Genomic DNA, 27,523 nt, shown 5'->3' with positions numbered 1-27,523 from the left:
TTCTGAGAAATCTCCAGACAGTCCTAGACATTTTTTTTAAACCCATCGTGGTATTTGTTCCTTTTGTCAGTCACTTCTGGCCATGGCCATCACCCTAAGCCCATTGTGCTGCCGCCGCTGGCTTTGTCCGCCTCGCTCCATCGCGTGGTACCGGAGCAATCTGCATTCCCATTTAAAGCACTATCATGTCACCCATCAGCGATCGCTCGCTTTCATCCCCCAAAACTCCCACACAATGGCAACCACGCCGAGAGGACAAAGGGCCGGGCAGAGGGGGAAAGGGAGGGAAAGAAGCAGCAGCAGCAGCTGCAGCGGGGCTAACTTTGCTCTGCCGGGGTCCTTCTGGGTGAGCTCTTGAACTTGGACTGAAAACATCCCTTCAACTCCTGCTTCCCCTCCTAACACAGCTTCTGTGCCCAGGGCAGGCACTGGAAGGAAGCTTGGCAGCTCCTGCATCCAGGCCAACAGGTAATGAGGGTGTTTTTGCAGCCGTGCCCTCGGCCAGCTGCAGGAGAAAGGGAGGGAAAGCCTCCTCCTGCAGGGATACTGATCGCCAGCAGCGCTTTCCAAAACACCAATCCAGCCTGCTGGGCAGCCTGCATCTACAATCTACAAAAAGTAGAAAATGTACAGCTCCTTCAGCAGTTGTTGGAGGCAGCCACCCATTGAAGTGCACAGCAATCCGGTTTTTTGTTCAGAGACGCAGGTACAGCACCCAAGGGTTTGGGAATCGCTGGAGAGTCTGCAGCGCTAAAGCTTTAACGAGGATTCACTCCCGAGCACTCGCATCCCCTTAAGAGTTTGGAGCTATCAGCTGTAGAGACCTTAGAATTCACACACCGCCTCTGATTAATTGCCTGAAAATGTTATAAAAGTCAGGGATTTCTGTTTGCAGGTGAAATAAGTGCAGTGCTCCAGCCTGGGAACAGGCAGCCAGGGGAGGGTGGATGGGAAGCACTCCTGTGAAACAGGCACGGCTCAAAGCAAGGCTTTAGAGTCCCACTTCTTACAAACATGACCCAGCTGTGCTCCTTGGGGTCCACAAGATTTTAATGAGGCAAAATGATCAAAATGTCACGACCTCTGTTCTCCCTTATCCTGAAATCTGGATGATGGAAATGAAGTGGAGCTTAGCTAGGTTATATTTAGCTGATCACACAGAATGCAATAGCTTTAAGATCATGAAATAAAAGTTTTAAAATAAAAAGCTGTGAGGTCAGAGTAGTTATACCCCCAAATCAGCTTATATAAGCAAGCGTGGTTTTCCCAGGGTTGTAGTCCTTGAATATTACTTAATTCCTCTTCACTAAGGCAGTCTCCAAAATGGCTGAGGCTGGTTGGTTAATTTGTAGCTGCTACCTTGTAAATAGTGGTCAGGATTTCACACATTATCCGGGCACTTTGTCTTTATTAAAAATATTTATTATTTGTAGGCACAATATACTAGAAGCAGTAGTTACAAAAATTATAGGTCTGTTGGCACAAGCTAAGAAAACAGCCAGGAATGTTATTCAAAGGTGATTTTGGTTTCCAGGCAATTTCCCTGCTCACAAAATGACACCTCCTGCTAGACCTGACTCCTACAAACTGGCTTCCTTGCAGTACCAGCCCTTGCATGTGCAAACTCTCTGAGATATTCTCCAGGTAGCCAAAAACCAAACACAAAATAACATCAGGAAACATTCATCAGAAAGTTCAGCTTTTTTCCCCTCTGTCTAGATATGAGCATTTCAGTGTATAAAAAGAGTAAACCCAACAGCCATTAACAGCTGTTTCCTAGACTGGCAGATGAGCATACTAAAAAAAGAAAAAAGTAAATAAAAAATAACTCGTGTTTAAAGCTAAAACATCTGAAACAGCCTCCATGTTCTTGCTGACTTGGGACTTTACCAAGAAGAAAGTTGCACAGTATGAAGCACTCAACTTACATGTGTAATCAGTGTCAAGACTCACCAGAAATTCACATTGTAAAGAAGTGATTTATGAGATGAGTTGCTGAATTTTTGCAGTCTTTCCCCCCCCCCAATTTCTTTGAAATGTACTGTCAATTAATGATAATTTTCTCAAACAAATTCTTAGGTGTTTGTTTATATACCTAATTATTTTATTTCTAGTAAGGTGACTATTACTTAGAAAAAAGTTTTTTTCTAAATAGACTCCACTGCTGAAAATAAAGAAAATTTACATGCAAGTTACTTGGGAATCTTGGGTGTCTCTCATTGCATGCTTTGACTCAATCTTTCAGGATGATAAGCACCTGCAGATTTCCACCACTCCAAACAAGAAACTGATTGCCTGGATTCAGCTACTCACATAGGGACAGACAGCTGGGGTGTGGAAAAGGCAGTTTTTCTCCCAGATAAGGAATGGAGAATATTTTACAAATTGGGCTGTGATGGATGTAAAGATGCAGAAGAGAGTCCAGTACAGCACCACTTACTTCACTGACACAGAGCAGATAACAGCACATGAGGATGAGGTATTTTCCTGAAAGTTTTCATTGAGCAAACCTTGAGGCTGTAAGTAAATCTTCCTTGTTCTACATATAAAGTTAAACATGCAAAGTCTGCTTTTTTTTTTTTCTTTCTTTTTTTAAACAGTACTTATTTTACCTTCAAAAGAGCAAGAGGGTGTTTCCATTTTTAGTCTGAAATACTTTGAAGTATTCCTGTTCCAGAGAACAGGGATCTGGATAGTATTTGACAAAAAGAAAAAAATTAATTCCTTACTTTCATTTTGGTTTCAGTAATAAAGAAGTTAATGATCCCACATCTGGTTTTGTCCAGATATACTCTACAGCAGCCCACTGAAAACAGCACTGTTTGCTTCTAGTTTTATCCCAAACAGAACCTAATCCAGCCTAAATAAGTGTTCTTAAGCACATCCCTAGCCAGACTGCCATACGAGGCAATTGGCAACCTCTGTGCTGATGTCACTTACCCAGAGCTGCAATTAAGAGTTGCCTGCAGTTTCACCACACCAGCCAGATAATATTTAGACAGACCTTAAAAACATTTTCTTTGGTATACCACAGAATGAAGGAACACCACAAAAAAGCACTAAAATCTTCATTCCACAAGTAACATTTGAATGCTGACACATCTGTAACAGCTGGGTAATCAGTTGTGCATGACAAGTTCAGAAAGCAGCTGCTTTTAGCCTTTCTTTTGGGTCAGGCATTTGTTTGCAGCCACCAGTATATTCTGTTTTATTTTGTAGCAGCTTCTTCAGTGTTCCCATATGGACAAGCCAAACAGCTCCTAGGATATACCAGCAAGCATTTATAATGTTCTTTAGAAGAATGAAGGCCAGATGTTGCTTTGTTATCTCCATGTGCATCCTTAAAAAAGTTAGATGAAATTGTTTCAGATATATTATCAATGCCAGGTACAGGCAATTTGTTTATTGGCCATTTAAATGTCAACTTTCGAAACGACAGAAAATAATGTTTTAACTTAGGATTCAAACTGATGTAAGATTTAACTACCCTGGAAAAACTTCAGAAAATAATTATAGAACAATCCAGGATCACAGGGATAAAATAGTACTGTGTAGAAAAGACATGATGAGCCATTTCTGAGATCTGAATGAGTACTACTTATGGTTTATTAGAAAAAGAAAAATAAAACCCCTCCACCTTATCTTTAAAATATAATGAAAAGTTTGAAGTAAGACTAATCCAACAGCACCACTGATTAAAGGTCTTCTATTCTGCTACTTTGCTCACCCAGGGTACAACTTAATCCACTAGTCTAAGTCCTAGAGAGCTTAATAAATCTGTTACTGACAGTGTAATTCATTAATGTTTTTCATGTATGCACTCCTGCTACATCCAGTGGATCCGATGGGGTGGATAAGAATTCTGTCACAGACTGTCCAATTAATGTGATTTAGATTGAAAGGTGCAAGGTTTTTTTTCTGATTTCCTGAAAACAGAACCTTATTGGATTCATTTTATGATGCATATTTCTGAGGAAATGTGAACTGAGAACTACTTTTTCCACCTCAGTGATAACATAACAAGGTTTGGGTTTCAGCTGCCTGGTGAGGTCTTTCCCTTTGAGCCAGTCCACAACATACAAAAACTGCCAAGACACCAACTATAACTTTTTGAGTAATGTCACTTTATTAAGAGACTTTAAAGATTCACATTCTCTAGTAGCCTTGGAACAATGCAAATGGTGAACAAAAGACAAAAATAGATGTAATTGGTTCTGAAAAGCATGAACATCTGTAGAGAATGTGTTGCATTATTCCTAAGGACTCTTGCTTTTGAAAAAAAAAGCACGTTTGATATATACAAGTGTCAGTGCAATAGCCAATAAAGCAATCAGTCAGAAATATAAAAATATCCTAGATACAAACTTAAAATAGATGTTTGAAGGCTGACCATATCAGTATTCTGATATTTCTATATCTCAGGAGTATGATCACTGGGATGAGTTATTCTGATGAGGTAAGAAACAGTAGATGCTCTGTGATAACACAAAGCCATACATTTATTATTATTTTTCTCCATAAGACAAAAAAATAGAGCACCCAATGAAACTCCAAGTCTTTGCAGCAAATGCCCACAGGAAGTGAAATTATCGTCTATGATCATTACTGCATTCCTGCATCATTCACCTTTGCTGTCTTTGCCAATAGTTCTATCAGCAAAACTTGCTCATTCTCCCCCCCTTGCCCAGCTCCATTACAAACTACATGTTCCTTGCAGATATACCAAACCAACAACTGCTTTAGACACAGGCAACATCTATAAATGTCCAAAAATCACTTAGTCATTCTTTCCTTCATTGGTTGCAATTCTTTTCTTGGCAGCAAGGGCAGAAAGAGATTGCAAAACTTGAGAGCAAACAGCTCTCTTGAGAAGGGTTAGGGAGAGAACAGGGTGTGTCCTATCTGCTTTGCCTCAGGTGTTCCACTGAACACTTAAGCTTGGCTGGTTGTGCAATAAAATCACATTCCTCTTCTTTGCTGTCTTTTGGGTGGAAGGACGCACTAGTTTGGGGCTGCTGTTCCAAAAAAAGAGGGTGATGTGGTAACTTTTCAGCTTGATGCTGCCTGCATCATCATTCATCCTTCCTTCAGCCACCTCTTCCACTGTGACCCCTCCAGGCTCTGCTGCTGAATTCTGATCTCTGGTTTTTTAACTTTTCACAGAAAAAGGCAGAACAACAGGTAGCCAGACAACATACTCTGTATCTTTGTGGGAAAGAGCACCAGGAAGAACTGGCAGCAGAGCTGGGAGTGCCAGAAGACTCCAACAAACAAAAATTACCTAGGTAGAGGGGCAATGGTAAAGTAATTTCAAACTGTGAGACATTATCAGGCACTCCTCTATGGAAAAGCACAATGAATTATAAAGCTTCTAGAACAGTAATATTAACTTGATCGGGATATGATTTGTATGATTAAAAAAAAAGTACAACAGGGGCTGGCAGCTGCCTTCCTGTGAAACTTGCCTTACCACTTATGGCACACACATGCACTGAAGCACACAGCAGCTGCCTGAACCTGCAAATGATTCCTTAGCTTTACATCCTAAGATTCAAAAGCTTTCCCTGAAATATTTTTGTTTTCTTAGTTCTTTTCTAACCCTGTTTTGTCTCAGGCAAATTCAGGCAGCTGTGAGAGACGGAACAGCGAAGCTGGTAACATCTGTAGTGTGACAACACTGTGACAGATTATTTCAGGTTTTCTTTCAGTTTCTGGAAGATGCTATGCAGATGCCAAAGCCTCCAGGAATCATCACACTTCTCTCCTTAACCCCAGTGAACTTGGCAATCAGCGTTTGCAAATATTGAATTACTGCTCACCACACCCCACTAAGACAGGCTATTACCTCCCGTGTAAACAGGCAGGGAATGGAAGAGCAGAATGACTAAGTGATTATTCCAGTATCACAACACAAGTCTGGGAGAGCCAGGAGCTGAACCTGTATTTCTTGCATCTCAGTCTCAGGTTGTCTGTTTTGTTCTGTGTTGCAGCCTTAATTCTTTCCTGAAGAGGAAGACTGGAATCTCTTTAAGAGTCTGTCACTGCTACTCTGGTTGACAGGTGATGTTGCCAGTGGGGTAGGAATTGTTGCATTCCCCACATCAAAAGGTGGAACACAGTGTGACATCTGTTTGCTGGAAGAAATACTAACCATACAAGTCCTTAAGAACATCAACATTTATTTAATATGATATAAAAGAAATGGGATATGAACATTCGTATTTGAACAATAATAAGTGGCTTCTCATACTTACATCGTATGTGCTCATTGTATAATATATACACAATGAACATAATTACATTTGTACACAAACTAAGTACTGGATTGAAAACCTGCTTATTGCTGTACACACCCCAACCCCATCAAGGAAAAGCCCAGTACCTCAAAATACCTACACTCCATTTTAGTCAAGAAAAAGGAACCACTAACATTAATGTCTATGTTGACAGAAGTGTGGCAGTAACTGCTGACATTGCAACCTGACCAAGAAATCATTACAGCAGAAACAGGACATCTCTTACTAAGCAATAATAAAAATGGCACATTTTAAATATATCTATATGTATATATATATAAAAATTTTACAAATAAATTGTTAAAACAATAAATTGTAATGTTGAAAAAGTGTAAAACAAGGTTTAGTGGTGATATGTAAAATTAACCGAGTTATGCATCTAAAAGAAGCAGAAAAATTAAACTTATATGATCCATCATTAAAAGAACATTAAATTCTGAAGAATAGCAAATAAAGTTCTGACTGTAGGCTGCACATTAAAAAGAGCCTTTGTTTTATGTGCACAGAAATCATAGCAGCAAGCTGGTATCAGGAGAACAATCTGAAGGTTGTTGAGTGTACATGTGGGCCATTTAAAGCTCTCTTGGAGTAAACATTTTCCAGGAAGTGATAAAATGATGCTCTGTGGCCAAAAGCATCAGAACTATGAATTTCATAGATTTAAAATATACTGTACAATATCTTCTCATATTTTCATAGGTCAGGTCCATACATCTCAGGCATGAATTTTTTCAACAGAAGCCGTTAGTGCTGGAAGACAGACACAGATTAAGTTACTCTATTTTAGCAACAGAGTATCATCTAAAGAACTCAGGGGATTAAACACAGCAAAGAACTCCTGACCTCAATGTAGTAATGCAGGTGTAGAACATAATAAAATATCTTAGAAATCAGTTGCTTCCAAAATCTGTTTTCCTGATGAATAATTCTGCTGTCAAGATATTTCAACAGAAAGAAGCAAAGCCAAGTTTGTTTTTTTTTTTTAATTTACACCACTTTGAATGAAAGTCTGTTTACTCTGAGAGTTTTATCCTGTTACTCATGGTCACCTCCAAATGCTCTTCACCTAAAACCAGTAATAACAGCAAAGAACCTAACTAGTCTTGGAAATGCAAGGCACATTTTGAAGAGGGGTGCAGAATTATTGAGTTGCTACACTGCACTGGCAGTATTGTTCAAATGCTCTACCCAGAGCTTGCTGTATTTTGGTAATTGCTGCAAGGACTTCTATACATAACTTTTAACAGTTCATTGGTAAAAATATTCCTGAGCTTTGAACCCAGGTGCCGCATAAAATTTCATTATCTCCCCATTACTCAGTGCAAATGTAATGCTTAAAATCTAACAGGGCTGGTGGTACAGACAGAGATTTGTCTCTGCAGAATAAGGGCTGTGATAAAAAAGGAGCCTTGTGTTAAGGGGTTTCTCAGTCCTACAATATCCTGTGCCACCAATTTCCTATGGCAAATTCCCCTGGCATCGTGCCAAGAGTATCATTTTTCTAATTGACTGTAAAAGCCAAATACAGGTATTACCTCTTCATTCCCTGAAATCCACTATACATTTTCCAGATGTTGCCTGAAAAATTTGGTTGCATATGACCAGGGCTGATCCTACAGCCTGGAAGTTCCCTTTACCACTTAAGACTTCTTGAAAATGAGGGATGCTGAATTCCTGTGTGTTAAAAGATGTGCCAAAATCTCTCAGCAAAGCACTGGAATACTGGAACCACAGCCCCAGGAGGTAAAGGCCAGTAAGCACTGTGCTCCATCCATCTCCTCTGTATGCTAAACCCAGCTCATGGCACAAATTTGCTTTGGAATTCCAAGGAAACAACCTACAGAGGCATCAGGTGCACCCCTGTGGAATGCAGGTGCACCCAGCTAAGAGCTTTCCCCAGCTCAACCCAAACACTGAACAGCCACAGGGGATGTGGCTGAAGTTCTGGGATCATTTCTCCATCAGGGTGTGGCATGTGAAGCAGGGAGTCAGACTGACAAGTGCCATTCTAGCTGGACCATTCTGTCAGAAAATTAAAGCAATTAAAGCCTCTTTAGGTAATAAGGAGGTAATAGCCTGTCTTAATGGGCTTTTGAGGGTAGAGGTGTCCTGATCACAGGAATGCTTCACCTGCAGAACTGGCTGTGGGGATACACCTCACCAAGGGGGGCCAAGCCTTTTCCTACTAATTTCTATTTTATTTAGCATAAATCCTAAAGGAAATGAATTTCCTGATCTGATCTTCTGAGCTGAGAGCAGCTTAATGCAATTGGTGACAGATTTCTGGTTGCTCCCCCCTTCCTGACAGGTGTCCTGTTCCTACAGACAGAATCCAGCAGTGGCAGTTTCACTTTCATTACTGACCCAAAATTCAGTGATGGGGGAATGTTTGTCCTATTTAAAAAAGAGATGTATGATAAATGTGTGTATATTTTATATATTTATAAATATATACATTTATTTATAAACATATTTATATATACTATAAATATATTTATACAATGAACATGAAAAGCATTAACACAAATCAGTATTTCCAGAAGGAAAGTCCCACTCTTTTTTTTTAATAGTTCTGTAATAAACCTTTTGAATAAAAGTACGAAAATTCAAGCTTAATCTAATCATGGCAGACCACACCCATCAGGAAGGCAGGAGCAGTGTCAGGACTGAGTGTAAAGATGGCATTTTCCACTTTCTCAAAATGAGAAAATATTTTAATAATATTAATTTTTTTTGAGGAGTATAAATAGTTTCTTGCCCTTAGTTCACATTAGAAAGGTCTCTGGGCTGACTAATAAGTCTAAGTTTGCTAAAATGAAACCTTGGCAATTGAGACCGAGACAGGAAATTTACAAAAACGCATTTTCAGATCTCCTCATGCTAAATGACTGAAAATGTCTCATTTTTAAATTGTTCTTGATTTTAAAGCTTTCTTAAGTTACATTTAACATTGCCATTGAAGCAAAGCTCATTCTTTTAGCAGAATGCTCATTTAAACAAACACTTCCTGACAACAAAGAAATGTGGATTGATTTAAATGCTGGTAAAGTGTTGAAGCATTGACACTGATATCCTACTAATTTTGTTAAACACTTGCCCAAACAAATACACACTTTATATTTCCATTGCCATTTATTAAATGGTAGGAACAGGTAGAAAAATGTAAATCTAGCCTAACTCATGCTTTCTAACTTGATTCCGAGAAGCAATCACCCACTATGGCAGGAAAGAGCAGCTGTGTGGGGCTTTCTCTATAGAAAGAAGGAAATAAAAGTTTTATAATTGCTGTTTCTATGTCTTAAGCCATGAATTCTTCAGGCCATTACCCATTCCATCCTGGGCATCCCCAGCTCTGAGCTCTGGTTGCCCATTTTGCCCATGGCTGAAGCATCAGGACTCATCTGCACCTGTGCAGTGATGCTCACGCCTTAACTCCCTGGTTTGGAGCAGCTCAGGCTGTTATTTCCAAGGCTATTAACCTGCCAGCTATGGAGAACATGCCTGATAAACCAATGAGCCCTTGATAAACCAATTAGCCCTTTCTCTTTGTAGCTGGACAGAGAATGCACTCCTTGCAAGCAAATCAATACACAAATTTATTTGTTTTCTGGCTCATTTATACTCAACACTGCAGGTAACCCTGTCTTGCTGAGTATCAGACGTTTCTCCCAAAAATAACAGCACACAAATAACCTGGAAGAATAGAAGGAAGAGGAGAAGTGGGAAAGCAAGCACCTACTTGTCTGTAACTATACACACATGAAATGGGATCCCTCTGTCAGCTGGGTCTGTGTGGATGGAGCTGGTGACAAGGACGATTCTGGTGAGGAAGGCAAACTTTTCACTGCCAGTCATACAGCAAAAGAAAGAAGAGTACAAGTTACAGAAGCCATAATAAAGATCAGCTTGAAAAAGCACCATTTTGAGCCACAGCAAATATAAGAAATCAATGAAAGCTACACAAGTTAAAGGCTTAAAATCTGATCAGCACAAAAAGCACAGCTTCAAGGGAGAGCACAGCTGATCCTTAATCAGGCTTAGAAATAACTAGTAGAATAGCAAACACAGGAATGCTGATGTTTTATGTTGCCAAGAAAGAGGGGGGGGGGGGGGAAAGCGAAATTTAAGTAGTTGGGATAGGCCCAGACCCACCTTCATATCCCAGCTCAGATGAACTAAGCTTTCTCATTCTGCTGAGCAGTGCAAAATGCACAGACAAGTTCTGGTTTTGATTATCAAGTCACAGAAAGGATTGCTGACTGCACTACAAAGGTCCAGATCACCTTTTATATCCATAAGTTGAACCATTTGGCTTTCTTAACCATTCCCATCAGCAAATAATGTCTTGAATTCTATCTTCTCCCTTCCTCCTTCCCTACTCACTCCTCCCTTTTTTTTCCTTCTTTGCACACAGTTTTGCTTTATTCCACTCTTTTCTTTTCTGGTGGCAGAATAGGCCACCACTAGTCATTGTACCAGTCAGGTGCTGTTTTCTGTTTGCTTCATCTTTCTTACTCCTAAAACATGGCCAAACTGGGGTCTCTTACTTGCTATTTTAAAACACTGGAAACTGTCAATAATTCCACAATTTTGGGCATATTTAAGGTCACCCAGCAGCAGGGAGCACTGGTAAAAAGTCTACATATACCCGGGACTGAGATGAAAAAGGAAGGATTTGCTCCAACCAGCAACTACAGCATGACTCAATTTCTGGCAACAGTTATTTAAATCCCTGAATTAGCAACTATAAAAGCTATATTAAAACCTCAGAAAAATGGAGTTTCTGTAGCTGCCCACTGGGAAACTATTTTTCTGTGCATTATAAAACTGTACACTTCAATGTAGACTAGCTCAGCATTTTCAATTCACAAGGGTTTCAGAGCATCAAAAGACACAATGAAAATGAAATAAAGTTTTACATAGGTACTGGATAAGTTGTGCTTCAGTCAAACTCTTTTCCATACCTGCTGCTGCTTGATTTCCTTTTGAAGACTGTGCTGCTAATTCAAATGAAGACACAATCCCTTCTTGTTCTTGAACACTGAGTATTTCACTTTCTTCTGAGCTGCTTTTGGGTTTGTGGTTTGCAACTGTGGTCACACTCTGCAAGCTGCTTAAAAAAGCACAGCATTTAGAACCTGCTCTAACTTAATTTCAGGTGTTAACCACTAAGTATAGGAGCTATAATTTAATTTTCTCCTGTTAATAGAAAAAAGTTGCAACTTGCAAGTCTGGGTAGCATAAATTAAGCAGGCATTTTGAAACCTTTCTACTTTGTGTAGTTACACTTTTAAAAAAGCACCTAGGATTTAATTCCTTTCCTTTCTGCACTCATGCAGTTTCCTACTGCTGCAGGGTCCTGTGACAAAGTCATGACCTAAAGTGAGATCTCACTTAGGACCTGCAGTGCAACTTACACCAAAACCATGAATTGTGAGAGAGAAATATCCAAGATATAATATCCCTCTAATTCTGCAACCCTGCAAAGCAGTGAGGGAAGAAATGAAGCAGGAGATGTAGAATAAGATGTTTAGTTTGCTCCTAAATTAATCAGCAATAAAGAGCATGCTATGGAAGCACTGTCTGGAGCGTTCATAATAAACTGACACAAAGCTTGAAGTGACATTATTAAACACATTTCGGAGGCCAAGACAAGGATTATGAATGCATTCTGTTTATAACTGGGACAACACCTGAAAATAAACACTGCTTCACCCTCCAAGTCATCAACTCTGACTGAACCCCTGCAGCAGAGTCAAGCCTCTCACTAGATTTCCCTATATATAAACCGCTCAAAACCATAGAAATAAAACTTTTCAGTTTTTATGGCAATTGCTTGGTCCATTCAGTTAATAAATACAGCATGCAAGTTTAAAATAGCCTCTGAACATCTTGTTTGATTTTTACCTTATATCACCATCATGTGTTTCTTCCAATTTATTTTTCTTTTCTGCTTTCTCTTCATTACTCCCTTCTTTTGAGTCAGATACAACATGTGTATCTGATAAAAGATCATCAGTTTTTGACAGCTATAAAAAAATTGAAATCATGAAACAAAAAGCTGTAACACACACTGAGTGGCAGATAAGAAATACAGTACCAGGAAACAGTTTTATTAACAGACAAATTTTGCCATCATGTATACTTAGTAACGCAGAATTACATAACTTAAGAAATTTTTATCAATACCTTGCAGGTTAATAGAGTTATCCTAAAATTTCTACCAGAGGCCAGGGGCAGGCCTTGCCTTAATAACTTCCAGAACTTCCCTGAGCTCTTTGGATTGCAGCCTGCCTGTTTTTTCATGCTATCCCTCTCTTCATGATGCCAACAAAAATCCCAGATGCTGCAATATTTTGTTGATAAGACTGAATGCTGCTCTTAAGGTCTGATCACATAGAAACAATTTGAGTGTATTACATAACTTTCCTTTTGAAATAGTTGTAATATTCAACAAAGCAACAATCTCTCAATAAGGAAGTGTTCCCAATAGATAACAATAGAAATTAGTTATTTGATTTTATACCATTCTCCATCAGATGTGTATATATTTAAAAAACTAAATATAAAATACAAAAACAAAAGGATGAATAAAGAAAAGAAGGATTAACTGAGGAATATGAATATAGAAGAAGAAAAAACCTCTACACAATACTTAAAAAAGAAATTAAACTATAAACAGGGTATGATTATGTAGGAGCAATTCTAGTAACCCATTCTTCACAGTCAGTCTGGTTTTGCTGAGTGTTAAGGGAACTTCAGTACCACAAACATCAAGGTAATTCCCTGCCACGTGTGTTTCAAACTATTTCAGGGCAGAAATCAAAGGAATGAAAAGTATAAGTATAGGTACTGCCTGCTTCCATGTATAATTTGTTGTGTCAGCTTTATTCTGCTTTCTATAAACTATTTGATGCACTACAGCCAACTAAACAAAATTCAGGAACAGTAAATGGCTATCAAAAATTCCACTGGGGTAGCCTAAGCAGTGAGTATGTCAATGATTATTATTATTTAAAGACCACATACAAGAAAATTCAATGTCTCAGCTATAGACAGATCCCATTGAATTTTGTGATTCTCTATAGAATATTGTATTTTTAACAAGAAGTCTTTATCTTCCAAGCAAAAGGAACTGGCTCACTTTCCCATCCTCTGGTATGTGTGTCTCAAAATAGTTTGTTACTGCAAGATAAGCTGATGAACAGTTTAATAAGGAATAGTTCTGTACCTCTTTAGTAAAACTTGAATTATGTCATTGAACAGTTTAATAAGGAATAGTTCTGTACCTCTTTAGTAAAACTTGAATTATGTTCTGGATCTCCACCATTTTTTGGTTGTGCTATTTCCTCTCCAGGACTTCCATTATTTTGTTTCAAATTATTTTCTCTGCTGGTGCTGTCAAACTCCTTCATGTTACCAAACACTGTATCATCCTTTTTCCGATTCTGAGGAATAAAATTGGTACATGGACGTATTGTTACAAAAGTTATCACAGTTCTGAGCCTTCTGCTGCCCTCTGATTGATTACAAAAAAAAAAAAAACTTGGAAAAACCTTAAGCATAGATTGTAATAAAGAAAATGGAAATCATTAGGGACTTGGAATTTTCTCATTTTTGTACCTTTCAAAACAGTTCAGCCTAACATTTCTTTGTCTGCAGGATTATTGTACTTTCTGCCCCACCTTCCTCTCCAGCATTTCAATGTCACCCTTATCTTCTGAAATTTCATTCATAATTAGCTCAGTCACAAATCAGCTCAGCAGCATTCTTACTTGCATTCATAAGCACTGCTCTTTTTATAAAATAGCTTTTTTCTGGTTTAAGAACAAAAATCGATAAAAATCTGCTTTCAGCACAAAATTCTCAGTGCACCTGCATGCACTTCCTCCAATTATCTTGGGTATACTCCAAGCCTGTGGTGTGAACTGATTTAATAGAGGACAACACAGTATCTGATAATGGCAGAGGATATTAATTATTTCTTTAAAAAAAATTAATCCATTGCACAGAGAATAAGTTGATATAAAAATTTTGAGGAAGGATGGTAGAGGTGACTCAAGATTGTGAACTGTGAACATGATACTGGCAGAGCTGAAGGGAGGATCATCTGAGAACTGGAGCTGAGAAAAATAGGAGCCATGGAAGCAGTAAATCTCGAGGCTGAACTCCTGTGATCTAACACATGCACCCTATTAAGAGGAAATTCCACCTAAGTCAGTTCATAAATCAGTCTCTGCTCTCCTGAATTAAAGTATGCTCCCCTTATCATCTGCTCGTCCTAACAACAGTTGTGAAGCAACTTCCTTTTGGATTATGGTAATCACTTCAAAATTACACAGCAGGCCATTTATAAAATCCTCTTCCCACTCCAATTCTTAAATAACCAAACCACAGTCAAAAAGACTTCCAGCAGTTAATGCCATTGCACCATTTTTCTAAAAATCAATAGACATAAAAACGATGCTTTTAGAAATAAAAGCTATTACTCAGCATAATACCTCAACCTGGGGCTTTTAGTCAAATAGCATTCTGGAACAATTAAAGTTATTGTAGAAAAAGCGACTTTGTAACATGGACTGTTTGCTAAATATTCAATTCAGAGATCTTCTCATTTACTCTGTAAATTTATTATCATCCACAGAGGTCTGATTTCACAGAGGAGACTGAGGAACATGGTGCAATGAACAGAATTACTCTGAATTCTGGTCCCACTCTGCTGCCCAGGTCTGACACACAGGACTGCAGCTCCCTCACCCTGAGGTATGGAACCACACCACAGGGAAGAGACAAAGCTTAAACTTTCCTTTTCAGTAAAAAATACTGAAAGAAACATCTGCAGAGCTCTGCTTGGCACGACCTCTTCTCGAGAAAGGAAGTGTTAATCACAGAAATATTTGTAGCAACTCCCTTCACATGTAGCATTCCTGATGTCAGCCCAAATGCAGATGCTCTATTGCAAAGGCTAAACAGGAATTCAGAGTCTTCTGGGGATGCCAAGGTTTTGAAGAAAAAGTAACTTTTGTATAGCTCTGGAGCAGAGAGGTGAAAAAACCAACCCAAAATGCAAAGCTGAAACATCTTTGGAAATACCCGATTTCCTGACACTGCGATATATTTAATCTGCTTTTGGAAAATCAGGTGTTTAAATGCCTACAAAACAAAAAAAGAAGGCATTTCCATGCCAGTAGAAAAGCAAATAGTAGTAATAAAAAAAAAAGCAATTAAACAGTGTGGTCTGAAGAAAAAAGTATTCCAGGAAATTAAAAACCCAAAGTAGCCAAAAATCGACCAAAAATCAGGTCCTTTAAGCTACTGGAAAAGAAAACTAATTTTAAGTATCTAGAAAATAGTAGGCTGCCTAATATCTGCTATTATATATTTGGGTTTGGTTTGGCTTTTTGGGTTTTGATTGTTTGGAATTTTTTTAGATATATATTCAGAATAATATTTCCTAGTCGATGACAAGCAGTTGTATCTTTCTCTTCTCTCCCCATCCTTTACCCATGAATAAATTTTTGGGCAAATAAACAAGTTTAAGAATGGTGAAACCAAAAGCGTGGGTTCTATTTTAATGTATTTATGGGCTCAAACACCACAGCAGAAGAGCACCACTTAGGAGCTCTGATCATAAATATACATTCCTTCCTAAAAATGTTGCAGATGTTTGAATACATTACAGGCAGAAAAATCAGCGTTGACTCCATTTCAACATCAACAGAGTCATGATTCTCTCTGATCTTGTTTTCAGTCCCAAACCTTGCAATTTCACCTTGTTTGCTGTATTTGACCACAACATCCCGCCCTGCTCCCAAACATCACATTGCACAATCAAAGGGATGTGGATTTGAGCTGTTTGCTTCCCAAAAAGGCAACGAAGTGGCTTCTACAATTAGGTGTAAGCACAAAGGTTGTCCTTTTGAGTCTGAGACCCCACAGTTAGTCTCAAATCAACTCCTTTGGTTTTTAACTGGACACATCAAAGCTTTAGATCACTTCAGACCCACCTGCACCAGTTTGAGTGGATTGTCCCTGACATAGGACAAGCTCTGGGAAGGAGACTGCTCTGAAACACCAATTATGTTGAGTCCTTTCCTCTTCTCTCTCAGACAAGCTTGTTGGTGCCTCTTTATTCTTTCCATCTGCTCCTCCACAGTCATTCGAGGCCGTGAGCCTTCTGCAAGGCACAGCTGCTCCACTGCACTCCTTGGTCTTTCCTTAAATGGAAAAAAAAAAAAAAAATAAATATATATATATGTTTCACCAAAAAACTAAGATTTCAGACTGGTAACTTACCAGAAGAGATCACCTAATGATTTACTAAAGAGCAGAAAAATAGTGAGCAAATAAAGACCTCCTACGTATGTGAAAAAAAACAGTACAAATACCAATTATCAATAAATGAACACTGAAATGCAAAATGAAAGGAAGGAGTAATTTGCTCTTCTGAACAATAAAATTACCATCACCAATAATAAACATCAGGAGAATGGGTAGATGCCCTCTAAGCCACCCTCTCAAGCTGAAACAATTTACCAGACATTATAAAACTGGCAAACACGAGATATTTGACTGAGACAGAAACATAATTGAAATTTAATGATCCAGGACATTTATACCAGTTGATCTAATAGTAATTTCTGCCTTTTTATTTCAAGAAAAACTACAGCTGGGCATAATTTAACCGCAAGTCCAGGCTGAAACAAAGTGAATTTACTACCACTTAAAAATCTGTAATTCTAAGCATTATGTTTTTCCCAAATAACACCAATTTACCTACTCTTCTTGAAATTTACTGGTTTTCAGGCAGATTCGTACTGTTTATGACAGATAAAAATGACTTCAGGCTAATCAGCTGCATTCAGTACCCTTACAGGAACTGATTTGATTATGAAAATTGGTATTCTTTCTCCAGTCAACATCCTGGGAGTTTCTCTCTCCTCTCCCAGTCTTCTCACAACTTCTCCTCTACCATTTGTGCTGTAACTCTGGCAAAAATTTTCCTCTTTTTTGCATGAGCTCCATGTAAATGTGTGTCTTTAACCCAGAGACTACAGAACTGTCTAATCTGAATTTCAGGCTCATCACCTGCATGCTGCTGACTACATCCTTATTTTCTGGCTGCTTTAGCTATTTCCCAAATTGTTTTAGAACTGAAATAAATACAACCTGTATTTGTTTTAAAGGGGCTGTTCAATTGCCAAATACAAGTGTTTAAAAGATGCTTCATGTGCTTTCAACTCAAGCCTGAATTTCAGAAGATTTATCATTTCCCACTCAGCTCTTGCTCAGTTTGAGGTTCTCCATGCAGTTCAACGTGCACAGCATTTATAATTTTATCATTCCTTCTAGAGCTGTCTCTGTTAGAATTTTGGATGTTCAGAATTTTAAACTTTTTGTGCTTTTAGGTATAGACTTTTAAGAAAACAATCCATTTGATTTAAGGTTGTAGAGAAAGTTTCTTAGATTGAACGATAGAACTAAGTGTGTAGTTTAAATAGAAGTGTGTAATATCACATAGTGGAAAAATTAAAGTTTAAAGTTTTAGAATATAGTAATATATATAAAGCTAAGACAGAAGTTTTAAGGTAGTAGCCAGTCTTTTTTCTTCACCTTCTTTACTTTTTTCTTTATGAGTTTGAGTGGGACTTTATAATTAGACAGGAAAGTCTGCATTGTGGGACACAGGTTATTAGTTATTGAGTTAAAAGTGAAAATAATTTAAGTGTCATTTCTTAATTAAATAGCTTTTCTTTAAAAGACTTCGTAGAGATAAATATGGAGCCATTTTGCAGTTTAATTAGTAAAATGCTGTAGAACTCACTCTTTGTAAGATTGTAATATAGATAAGAAGTAATAAACATCTGAGTTCAAACACAAAAATACCATCTCAAGTGCTTTCAATCCCAACCCTGACCACGCAAAAAAAACCCCCAAAAATTACAACCAGTATAATTAATTAAGTATATAATGCCTAATCTAGTATATAATGCTTCTCTAATAGTGATTTTTCTTTTTTTTTTTTTTTTTTGGTAAAGATCATGAAAATAACTTCAATTTTTGGACTAACTACCAAATTAAAAAAAATATAATTTAATCTAGTATATAATGCTTCTACAGCAGTGATTTTTATTTATTTATTTCTTTTTTGGGTAAAGATAATGAAAATAACTTCAACTTTTGGAGTAACTACTAAACATAAAAATAAACATGTCCAACACTCAAAGGTCATTTTAAAGTACCGTTCTTAGATCTATCTTCTTGTTCTTCCTCAAGGTGACATAGGATGCTATTGTTGAGGACTCTGGTGTTGGGGATTTGGTTCTGGGCGGTACAACTCCCACAGGGAAATGTGAGCCTGCAAAACAGCAAAGCAACAAACTGAGTGCTGTGCAAAACACTGCCAAAACTGGTGATTTGTTTTCTAGAAAAGAAACATAAGTCAGCCTTGGGAGCTCTTCTCCATAAGGCAGATTCAGAAGGTGGTGTCGAGGGTTGGTGGGTGCAGATATGGAAAATCCAGGCAGCTCCTGGATGGGCTCGTTGGTGTGTGCACACCCATGCTGATGTCTGTGTGTGAATGAAATCACCCCTGAGCCTGCTCAGCTGGTCAGTGACAACAGGAGCTGAGGATGTTCTGCTATAAAGCAGCAGTTTGGGTCTCCTTTGGACATAAAAAAGGATAAAACACAGCAGAATTCCATTTTCTTTTTGTGTCACCTTTATGTACCACGCAGGTCCCAAATATTCCTCTCTGACATGTTCCCATTTCTCTTTAATTGCTGATGTTTGAAAAGAGAGGGAAATGGCTGGCATGGGAAGTGTTCAGTACTGTAACCACAGTGCACAACCACTAGAAAAACCTTTTTAAATTTCCTCTGAAAACATTTATTTTTAGAACCATCCTCAATAAGAAACTTCCATCATTGAGGTATAACTTCTTAAAACAGCAAGGCAGAAAAAACTCAGAAATGAGCTGCCTTTAAGTTTTTTTCCTCATCAGCTTAAAAACTTAAGACAGAATGACATAAAAATGTTTCCTGTGGTGGCTTACACACTATAACAGAACTGAAACAATCAGCAATGGTTACATTTTCCCACTGCATGGGGACTATTATTGTGAGCGAATGCCCAGAACAAGAGATGTCTGTTAGAAAATTCATCTGCTCACATGATATAACACAGCTATGATAAACCACACACTGGAGGGAGTTTTAGAATATACAGAGCCTCTCACTGCTTGCTACCACTGCAGCTATTCTGTTCCACACCTCTAAACATTTATCTTAGAGGAATTTGCACTACTGCTTTCCCTGACTGAGGACTGTTTTTCTACAAACGGACAGAATAAAATAATTTCTGTCTTTGAGACAGAAAGCAGATTAAAGGTGCTTAAAAAGTGTTGGGTTTCTTTACACAGTCAGTGTAGATTTTCTCATTTTGTCTTTATCATTACTTCACCTCTTGACATAAATTACTGTGAATAATCAGAAACACCACAGGTCAATGAAACCTAGGCATGCTGTCAGAAAGACAAGTTTCTCTATTTAGGTCATCGATGATTAGCAAATCTCAGGATAAATATTCCATTTTCTGCCACCAAGTTAACAAGAATTTAATTATGTGCCTTAACATTGTATCTCAGCAAATACCCCAGAGAGCCTGAATTGACAAATTGTGTGGTAAGTGCAAGCTTAATTATATCACAGGGCCATTCACATAGTTTATACCCAAACTGTATGCTAATCTCAGTTTTAAAAACCTCTATGACCATTCTGATGGAAACAATATCTTTGTAAAAGCATAATTCTTGGTAAAATTCTGTTACCATCACACCAGCCTGCTCTGCGAATGCTCAGTCAAAGCACCAAAACAAAAGGCAGTGATCCTGCTGCCACTGGCAATATCAATCCTTAGGGTAAAAAAATAGCTAAGTTTAGGTAGTTTTCCTCAAAGCTATTAATATGGTTTTTGGGAGGTGCTAAAGTTGAGCTTTTTCCTGAAGTCACCTTTAACAAACTATTCTGTGTGTTTTAACAAACAGAATTGAGAAGCACTTCCTGGTAAAAGACTCTACCAAGCAATTAGTAGCTTTTATGGGAGCTAGATGAAGAGAAGAATCTAAAGCATTTAGCAATTGCCAAGACCTTTATTGTCTGTACACTCCAAGGTCATGATCATTATTCCTATTATATCAGAGGACAGAAGGCAATTCAACAATTACAAGATTAAAAAAAAGAAAAAGACATTGTTTCCCTGCCTTATGAGAGCCTGAAAATTCTGTGGTGCTGCCTTTTTGGACGTTCCAGCGACATAACATCGGGAGCTTGATTCAAAAACTCAGTAATTGTTCAAGGGCAAGTACATAAAATGGGTAATTGTTCAAGGGAATGGTGTGTGGGGAATGTGAGTGATGTGATTAGACATGGTGTCAATAAGGATTTCAGGCTTGTTGGTGAGTGTAATGTTTGATTTTTCTGCGGTGTAATTGAATGAAATTTCTCTCGTCATATAATTAAATCATTATTTTATTGTGGAAGCTGTTCCATCAAACTGAGAAATGGACAGGCTGCAAAGGCACAAACCTTGAGGCAGCTTCTACAACACAGCTGAGCTCTGCACTCCTTGTGAGAAAGCTGAAAGGTTGCAAACACCGTGCCTGGGGACCAACCTTTAGTAGAAGATTCTGATTCTGAAACCGGTTCTGTTTTTTCTTCACCATTAGACTCATCCACTTCTGCTACTGTAGTTAGCTCAGGTTCACTCTTATAAAGCCTATAATCAGGACCCTGAGAAACAGCAAGGGATGAGGTAAATAAACAGGCACTTTGCTACAAGTATTTATGTCTTAAGACTCAAACCAATTATTTTGTGATAACTCTGCTCTCACTTGAAGACAGTGTTCCATCCTTCAAGTGGTATGGCAGAAGTGTTTTCTGGTAGTTAATTTGAGTAACAACATTTGCAAACAATCAGAAAAAATTGCCATAAAAAGGCAGAGTTGTGGGGTTTTTAAAATGATCTTCTGGAAACAAATTGGTATAAGCTTCAAAAGCTGAGCCCAGAGTTTTTTAAAGAACCAGTGAGGAGAAGAATCTAAATTTATGAAATTTAAGTCTTAAGACATTTTATATATGCACAGAACAGATGACAGGAGAATGTGAAGAGCAAATGATGCAGCTCTAAACAAAACCAAATAAAAGTGAAACCATAACACAGAAGTAGCCAGATGAGTAAACAAAAACGGTGGCGGTGCAAAGGAGGGAGGATGCTTCAAGAATAACGTGGCAGTTTAAGCCACTTACACAGTAAGATCCATTTCTCTGATATCCTTGAACTTGGTACATCTTCTTTTCTTCTGTCAGATGTACTGGGCCCCTGCTATAACAGAGCAAGGAGCTGCTATCACTGGGCAGAGGGGGGATTATGGGAGGATGCTCTGTAAAGTCATAGGACCGAGGGAGTGGAGGACGAGGTGGGACTACTTCCTCTTCCTAAAGATTGTAGAATAGTCACCTTATTTAGACATGAGCACCTGGTACAGTTATTTATAACTTAAAAAGAAAAATATATTACCATGGCTACAGCAGCTATAGATTTTGCAGTTAAAGGGACAATGTCACATATAACAAAAAGGAAAAAAACAAATCTAGCACCTGTGCTTTCTGTTGAACACATACAAACTCCCTATATATCATACTTTTAGAAATTAAATCCATTATCTTTTGAAAGATTTTACATAAATGAGACTTTTAGAAAGTTCTGTAAGCCAGATGGATATTGCACACACTTTAGATAACCATGACAATGTCCCTTTAAAACTGTAACTTCCAGCCAGATTTTCAGAGGAATTGAACATTTGGGAGCTCCCACAGTCTCAGCTCTTCTTGTGGGTGCTCTGGCCATCTGAGAACCAGGCTCAATATCTGAATAAACATATAAAGCAATGTATTTCTTCCCATGAAAAGTGTGGTGGGTAGAAAACATAAATCAGGGTTTATATTTCTATGTTAAAGAGCCTAGGGAGAGGAAAAGGTAAGAAATGGAAAAGAGAAACATACCAGTGAGAATACAGAGACACAGTACAAATGAGTGTTAGAATTACTAGTGGAGCTATCAGTCTTAAAAACTAGTTCATAATATGGTGTTTTTACATAAACATACTGAATACATCCTTCAGACATCCTTAAAATATTCACAGTAACACTTGTTTTTTATCATAGCCATGTTACAATTTCCATAATGCTAAAATAGTAAATATGCTAAAACCATACCTCATTTTTATATTTAATAGAAGAAAATGTCCTTGATACCATGATGCCTGTTCGGGGAAAGGTGTGGGGGAAAAAAAAAAAGAGAAAAATGGTTTTCAATAAACAGCTTTTAAAATATGAACTCTAACCTGTTGCTATCAACCAATACACCAAGCACCAATTTAAAGTAATATTTGCTTCGTTCTCTTCTTAGTCATTGTGCCATTTTTTCAAACATAGAAAAGCAATGATGGAGCTTTTGTTTAAAAAATTTATATGAACCGGTTTCATTCCTTATTGCTTACCTGCCTCAGAAGAGCTTCTTTGCTGTTTATGTTTAAGTAAACCCTCCATGACATCCTGAATTCTCCAGAGTTCCTTCTGAATCTGAGCACGCTGTATCCCTGCTGATTCAGTCTGCCAGCAAATAAACAGCATATATGGCCACTAATTACCAAACTTAAAAATGTATAATTTAATCTAGTACATAATGCTTCTATAACAGTGATTTTTATTTCTTTTTTTTTTTTTTTTTGTTTTGTAAAGATAATGAAAATAACTTCAACTTTTGGAGTAACTACCAAACTTAAAAATGAACACATCCAATGCTCAATGCATTGCAAGTGGAAAAAAAAACGAGAAAACCTTTCTCTCTCTTTAGACTACACTGCATACTCTTTCATAGTGAAGGAAAATAAAATGCAGTAATGATAGACCCTCTCCCATAAAGCATTCAAATATTGTCTGGAACACAAAGTAAAAGATTGACTCATTTCGTAATGCCTCAGTCAATTTGAGAGCAATCTGCTAATTCAAACTTCCCTTCAAGAACACAATTTCATCTTTGGTCTCCAAAGAAAATCCAGGCAGGCTTTGCACAGGAGATACACATACAGCCATGGAAAAGGAACCAAAACAGGTGGAGATGAACATCGTGTTTGCATATAAATGTATTTACATGCACACTGTGCACCAATCAATGAAAGTTTTCCAGATTTTGGGCTTCTTTGTAATGTCTTTTGTAGCTGCATAGAAAATCAACCCCTGGAGCAAAGATCCTGCAGTGCAGAGCACACCCATGTGCCCATCCCAGATATCTGTGCACACCTGCATGTCCCTATCTCTGTGAGTGTGCCACAGAGAGCGCTCCTCAGGAATTCAACAGCCATTCCTGAGTACTAAAATACACAGCAGAACCCTTGGTTTGTAAGGCCTGAAGCAACACCTACAGCATTTCCTGTAATAATTTTTTGAAAAAAAATATTTAATTTAAAAATATTCAGTGAAATGGAAGAATTTGTGTGAAGATGTATTATGACTGTCAGAGCAACTAAGGTCTGAGGAAACCATCTCGTTTCAAACCTGCTCACTGAAACAAAAAAAAAGGAAGCTCCCAGACAAAATAATATCAGTGTTAAAATGTGAAAAAAAAAAGAGAAAAACCTGAAGACTTCTTCAGAACTTACAATGTAGAAAAAGAAATTAAAGGTTTGTACATTAGTTCAATATTTGTCTCCGTTTTTTCATTTGAATAGTTTTAAAACTCACAGAAAGTCCAAGTGAGTTGAGTGCATTATTTTAAGATCTTTGCCACACCTGAATTTCTCCAAGCCGATCGAGCTGCTCCTGCATGTGGTTCCTTGTTACAGTTACATCATACTCCAATTTATCATATTCTCTCCAAGCTCTTTCCAGTTCCTAAGTACATAACAAATGTAAAGAATTAGGGATGCAGTTCAATTTAAAAAAAAAGTATTTTTTTTCTTTTTCCAGTGGCATGAAACTTCAGAACTAACACATAAATAGACACCAGCAATAAATAAACAGATACATAATTTAGAGAATGCAATGCTTAGACAGCTTTTTGATTTTCTAATGATACTGAATGAAATTCAAACAAACAGCAGTTTGAAAATTCAAACAAACAGCACTAACAAAAAAGGCAAGGGCAAATTTTTCAGAAAATGCCTTTATAGTCAGCAGGCATGTAGATCTTAAGCTGTCTTTCCAGTGAGGCAGAAAAGCCACAAAAATGGATGCAAATTTGTCTCTTTTATCACCCAGAATACACATGTGTGAGTGCACAGCATGTGTGTGCACAGGCAGTGCATTATGCAGGGAAAATACAACTCACCCAGCCCTGCTGCAAGGCTGCCAACACAACACTGCTCTACTCATGCGCAGCTGAAAACACCACAAGGAAAAGGTGGAAAAAAAAATATCATTCTTCTTTGAGGTCAGCCCCACAGTCTCACTTTTGCAGCCTACATCAAGCAATTTACTCATTTAGAATAAATTGAAAAGTTAATGAGGGAAAGTGCGTCTAGAGGATTTCCTTTCCCCTGGTTCCCTTTGCTGTGTCCAACCAATTCCTGCTATAAGGCAGTCCAACACTCAGACTACAGCCAGGATTTCAGGGCTGACATCCTGTCAGGTTTTACCACAGGCTGCCCCCTGGAATCTGACACCTTTTTGGAAATATCAGTAAGTAGGCAACAATGATTCATTGTCATCACAAAGTAGAAAAGGACAGTAAACAGCAATTTCCTCCCCATCCCTTTAAAAAACAAAACAAAACAAAAACCAAAACCTTTTGGAAGTGCATAATTTGAAAGATCCTTTAAATGTAATGGCCCAATATTAGAGAGAGACTATGGTAGTACTGCAGCTGCTTTTGATTAAAATAAGTCAAATACAGTTTGTGCGCAACACTATTTTGCCATCACATGAAATAGCTTATTTACATTATTTGTTATCAATTTCTGTTATCAATTTCTTGATAACAAAGAAATTGTTATCTTCTGTTATCAATTTCTCATATTTCAAAGATGGTAATTACCACATCAATTAAGACAGTATGCACCCATTCCTGGTCAAAAAAAAATACAATTAGAAAAGATGATGATGAATCATCTTTCACTGCAATGAAATAATCATGGATAATTTCACTTGATGAATGGAGTGAGAAGATCACTTTCCATCCACCTTTAACAGCAACACAATCAAGTAAAAGACAGCAGTTTTTGCTGGGATTCAGTAAAAAAAAAATCAAGCAAAACCAATGTAATTAGGAATAGGAACACAATAATTTCACAGTTGATGAAGTTTTGGTGGAAAGAACATGATACTTACTGCAGTGGCTCGGGACACCTCCCGACAAGTGCTGAGCAGTCCATTCTGCAAGTCATCCCTCTGCAGGACCACATTCTGTATGGCTGCTGGGTTATCTGCATTCATCTCTATCTCCTGACTTGCTGAGAGCAAAGCTTGCTCAAGCGTATACTATTGTAATAAGAAGAATTATTTTTAATGCACTGCATCATTGGGCTGATTTTCCTTTTATTTCAGCTATCAATGTTCTGATAATAAGCATGTAAAATAACATCCACTTTAGGTAATAAATACAATTGTCCTACTTTCTCCTTGTGTAGCTGTTGAAGCTTCTCCTCCAGTGCCTGCACAACTTTATCCTGTTCACATAAACGGCTAAGCTTAGCCTAGGGTAGAACAGAAAATGACCGCAATTAGCATTTTGTTATTTGCATCCTCATTAATCAAAATCTAACTTGATCAAACCATTACACAAATCTACAGAAAAGGCCATTAAATTAAGAAATCTAAAATTATGTAGGCATCAGTCTTGCATTTTCAAATTACTTAAGAAACCCTCTCAAGAAACTATGAAGTGCTATTATAGCTTGAAGCAGCATGGCTCAAAACATGTAATTTATGATTCTACAGCTAAATCTTTACAACTTAATAATAGGTATTAGATGTCATTTTAATTTACATATTGCTTAGTGTTACAAAGGGGGGGGGGTCTGTCCCATGGTTTCTCAGGTGATTGTATCAAATAGTTAAAATTTCAGCCTAAAATGTAATATTTCCTGCAAGTTAGAAGCTTATTACAGAGATATGTGCCTCTATATCATGATGCAATTTCTGTTGGCAATCACGTGGGGTTTCAAACCCAAAAGCCAAGAGGAAAATTATTATCAAAAGAAAGAGACAAATACCAACATTTACAAGGAAGAAGGAATACAAATGACTTACATCAATGTCCAGCTCTTCAGTTCTATATTTGTATAGTGTACCCCTACATTCTTCTTGTGTTAACTATAAGGAAGAATAATATTGCCATAAAACAACTTAGTTGGACTGTGAAAACGAAAACTAATGTTCAGCTTAAGAGTTTTAACACAGAAATCAGCTTTTGCTTGAAAGCTAAACCTGCCACATTGAACAATACATATTTAGCCAATATACATTAATGAGGGTAACTAAATGGAATGTCAAGCAGACTGTCAGCAGAGCTGCAGTAAATTAACAGGCTGTTTCTAATGCCAACTGCAGTTTCAAAGATGTACAACTCAATCAAACATGGATTATGGAGGAAGACGAAATTGCCAGCATACATCTAAATAATGAGGCATCATTGTGCCTAAGTTTTGTCATATGAATGCTAAACAGAGGGGCTCATTCTACTCTGAATTATCCATTCTAGGCCCACTAAGGTCAGGTGTTTCACAAGCAGGGTGATCTGAGGTGAAGCCAAAACCAGAGCAGAACGACCCATGTTTACAACATATATGTAAATATTTTGTTAGAGATACATCCAATAAGTGCCATCACTTTTCATACGGATTTTTCATATTTATTTCCTACTTTTCATAGGATTTCCTCTCCTCGAGCAGAGCATCACCAGAAATGCCACAAATAGAAGCTCTTCTATTTTATCTTTGGACCTAGGCAAAGTTGTCTCCTGGTGCTAGTAGGATGCAAAGTACCTCAAACTACTTTGATGCAGCTCCTCACATAAAGTTCTTAACTTTTTCAATCTGTTACTGACAAGATTTTAAAATATTTAACAAGGAAAAATGCAGCTCTCCATTTTAGAGTGAACTCTCACACAGAGTAACTACTTAATAGCCTATACAGCAAGTAAGGACATAACACTATCAACCTTCATATTCT

The 27,523-nt window shown here is 37.7% G+C and overlaps 1 protein-coding gene across 14 annotated transcripts in view; it reads right to left on the bottom strand.

Annotated features, from left to right (window-relative positions):
* Nucleotides 1–4,103: 4,103 nt before the first annotated feature.
* Nucleotides 4,104–27,523, bottom strand: part of PLEKHA5 (pleckstrin homology domain containing A5) — a 159,170-nt gene continuing 135,750 nt past the window's right edge. For 6 of the 14 annotated variants that reach the window (XM_036401778.1, XM_036401780.1, XM_036401782.2 and 3 more), the window contains 15 exons: nt 26,603–26,665; nt 25,966–26,046; nt 25,682–25,831; nt 24,146–24,247; nt 22,855–22,966; nt 22,571–22,617; nt 21,602–21,790; nt 20,968–21,085; nt 18,539–18,654; nt 16,304–16,513; nt 13,586–13,744; nt 12,204–12,325; nt 11,261–11,409; nt 10,036–10,140; nt 4,104–7,046 (listed from right to left, as the gene is read on the bottom strand). In XM_036401778.1, the coding sequence (XP_036257671.1) occupies nt 10,046–10,140; nt 11,261–11,409; nt 12,204–12,325; nt 13,586–13,744; nt 16,304–16,513; nt 18,539–18,654; nt 20,968–21,085; nt 21,602–21,790; nt 22,571–22,617; nt 22,855–22,966; nt 24,146–24,247; nt 25,682–25,831; nt 25,966–26,046; nt 26,603–26,665 (1,713 nt within the window). In that variant the 3' untranslated portion in view covers nt 4,104–7,046; nt 10,036–10,045. Of the gene's footprint in view, nt 7,047–10,035; nt 10,141–11,260; nt 11,410–12,203; nt 12,326–13,585; nt 13,745–16,303; nt 16,514–18,538; nt 18,655–20,967; nt 21,086–21,601; nt 21,791–22,570; nt 22,618–22,854; nt 22,967–24,145; nt 24,248–25,681; nt 25,832–25,965; nt 26,047–26,602; nt 26,666–27,523 lie in introns of those variants that run through there. The other 8 variants (XM_036401783.1, XM_036401785.1, XM_036401788.1 and 5 more) reach the window with 4 other exon arrangements.

Source organism: Molothrus ater, chromosome 5, assembly GCF_012460135.2.
Source record: "Molothrus ater isolate BHLD 08-10-18 breed brown headed cowbird chromosome 5, BPBGC_Mater_1.1, whole genome shotgun sequence".
NCBI classification, from domain to species: domain Eukaryota; kingdom Metazoa; phylum Chordata; class Aves; order Passeriformes; family Icteridae; genus Molothrus; species Molothrus ater.
The sequence above is the reverse complement of the archived record's forward strand: the minus strand, read 5'-3'. Positions and strand labels throughout refer to the sequence as shown.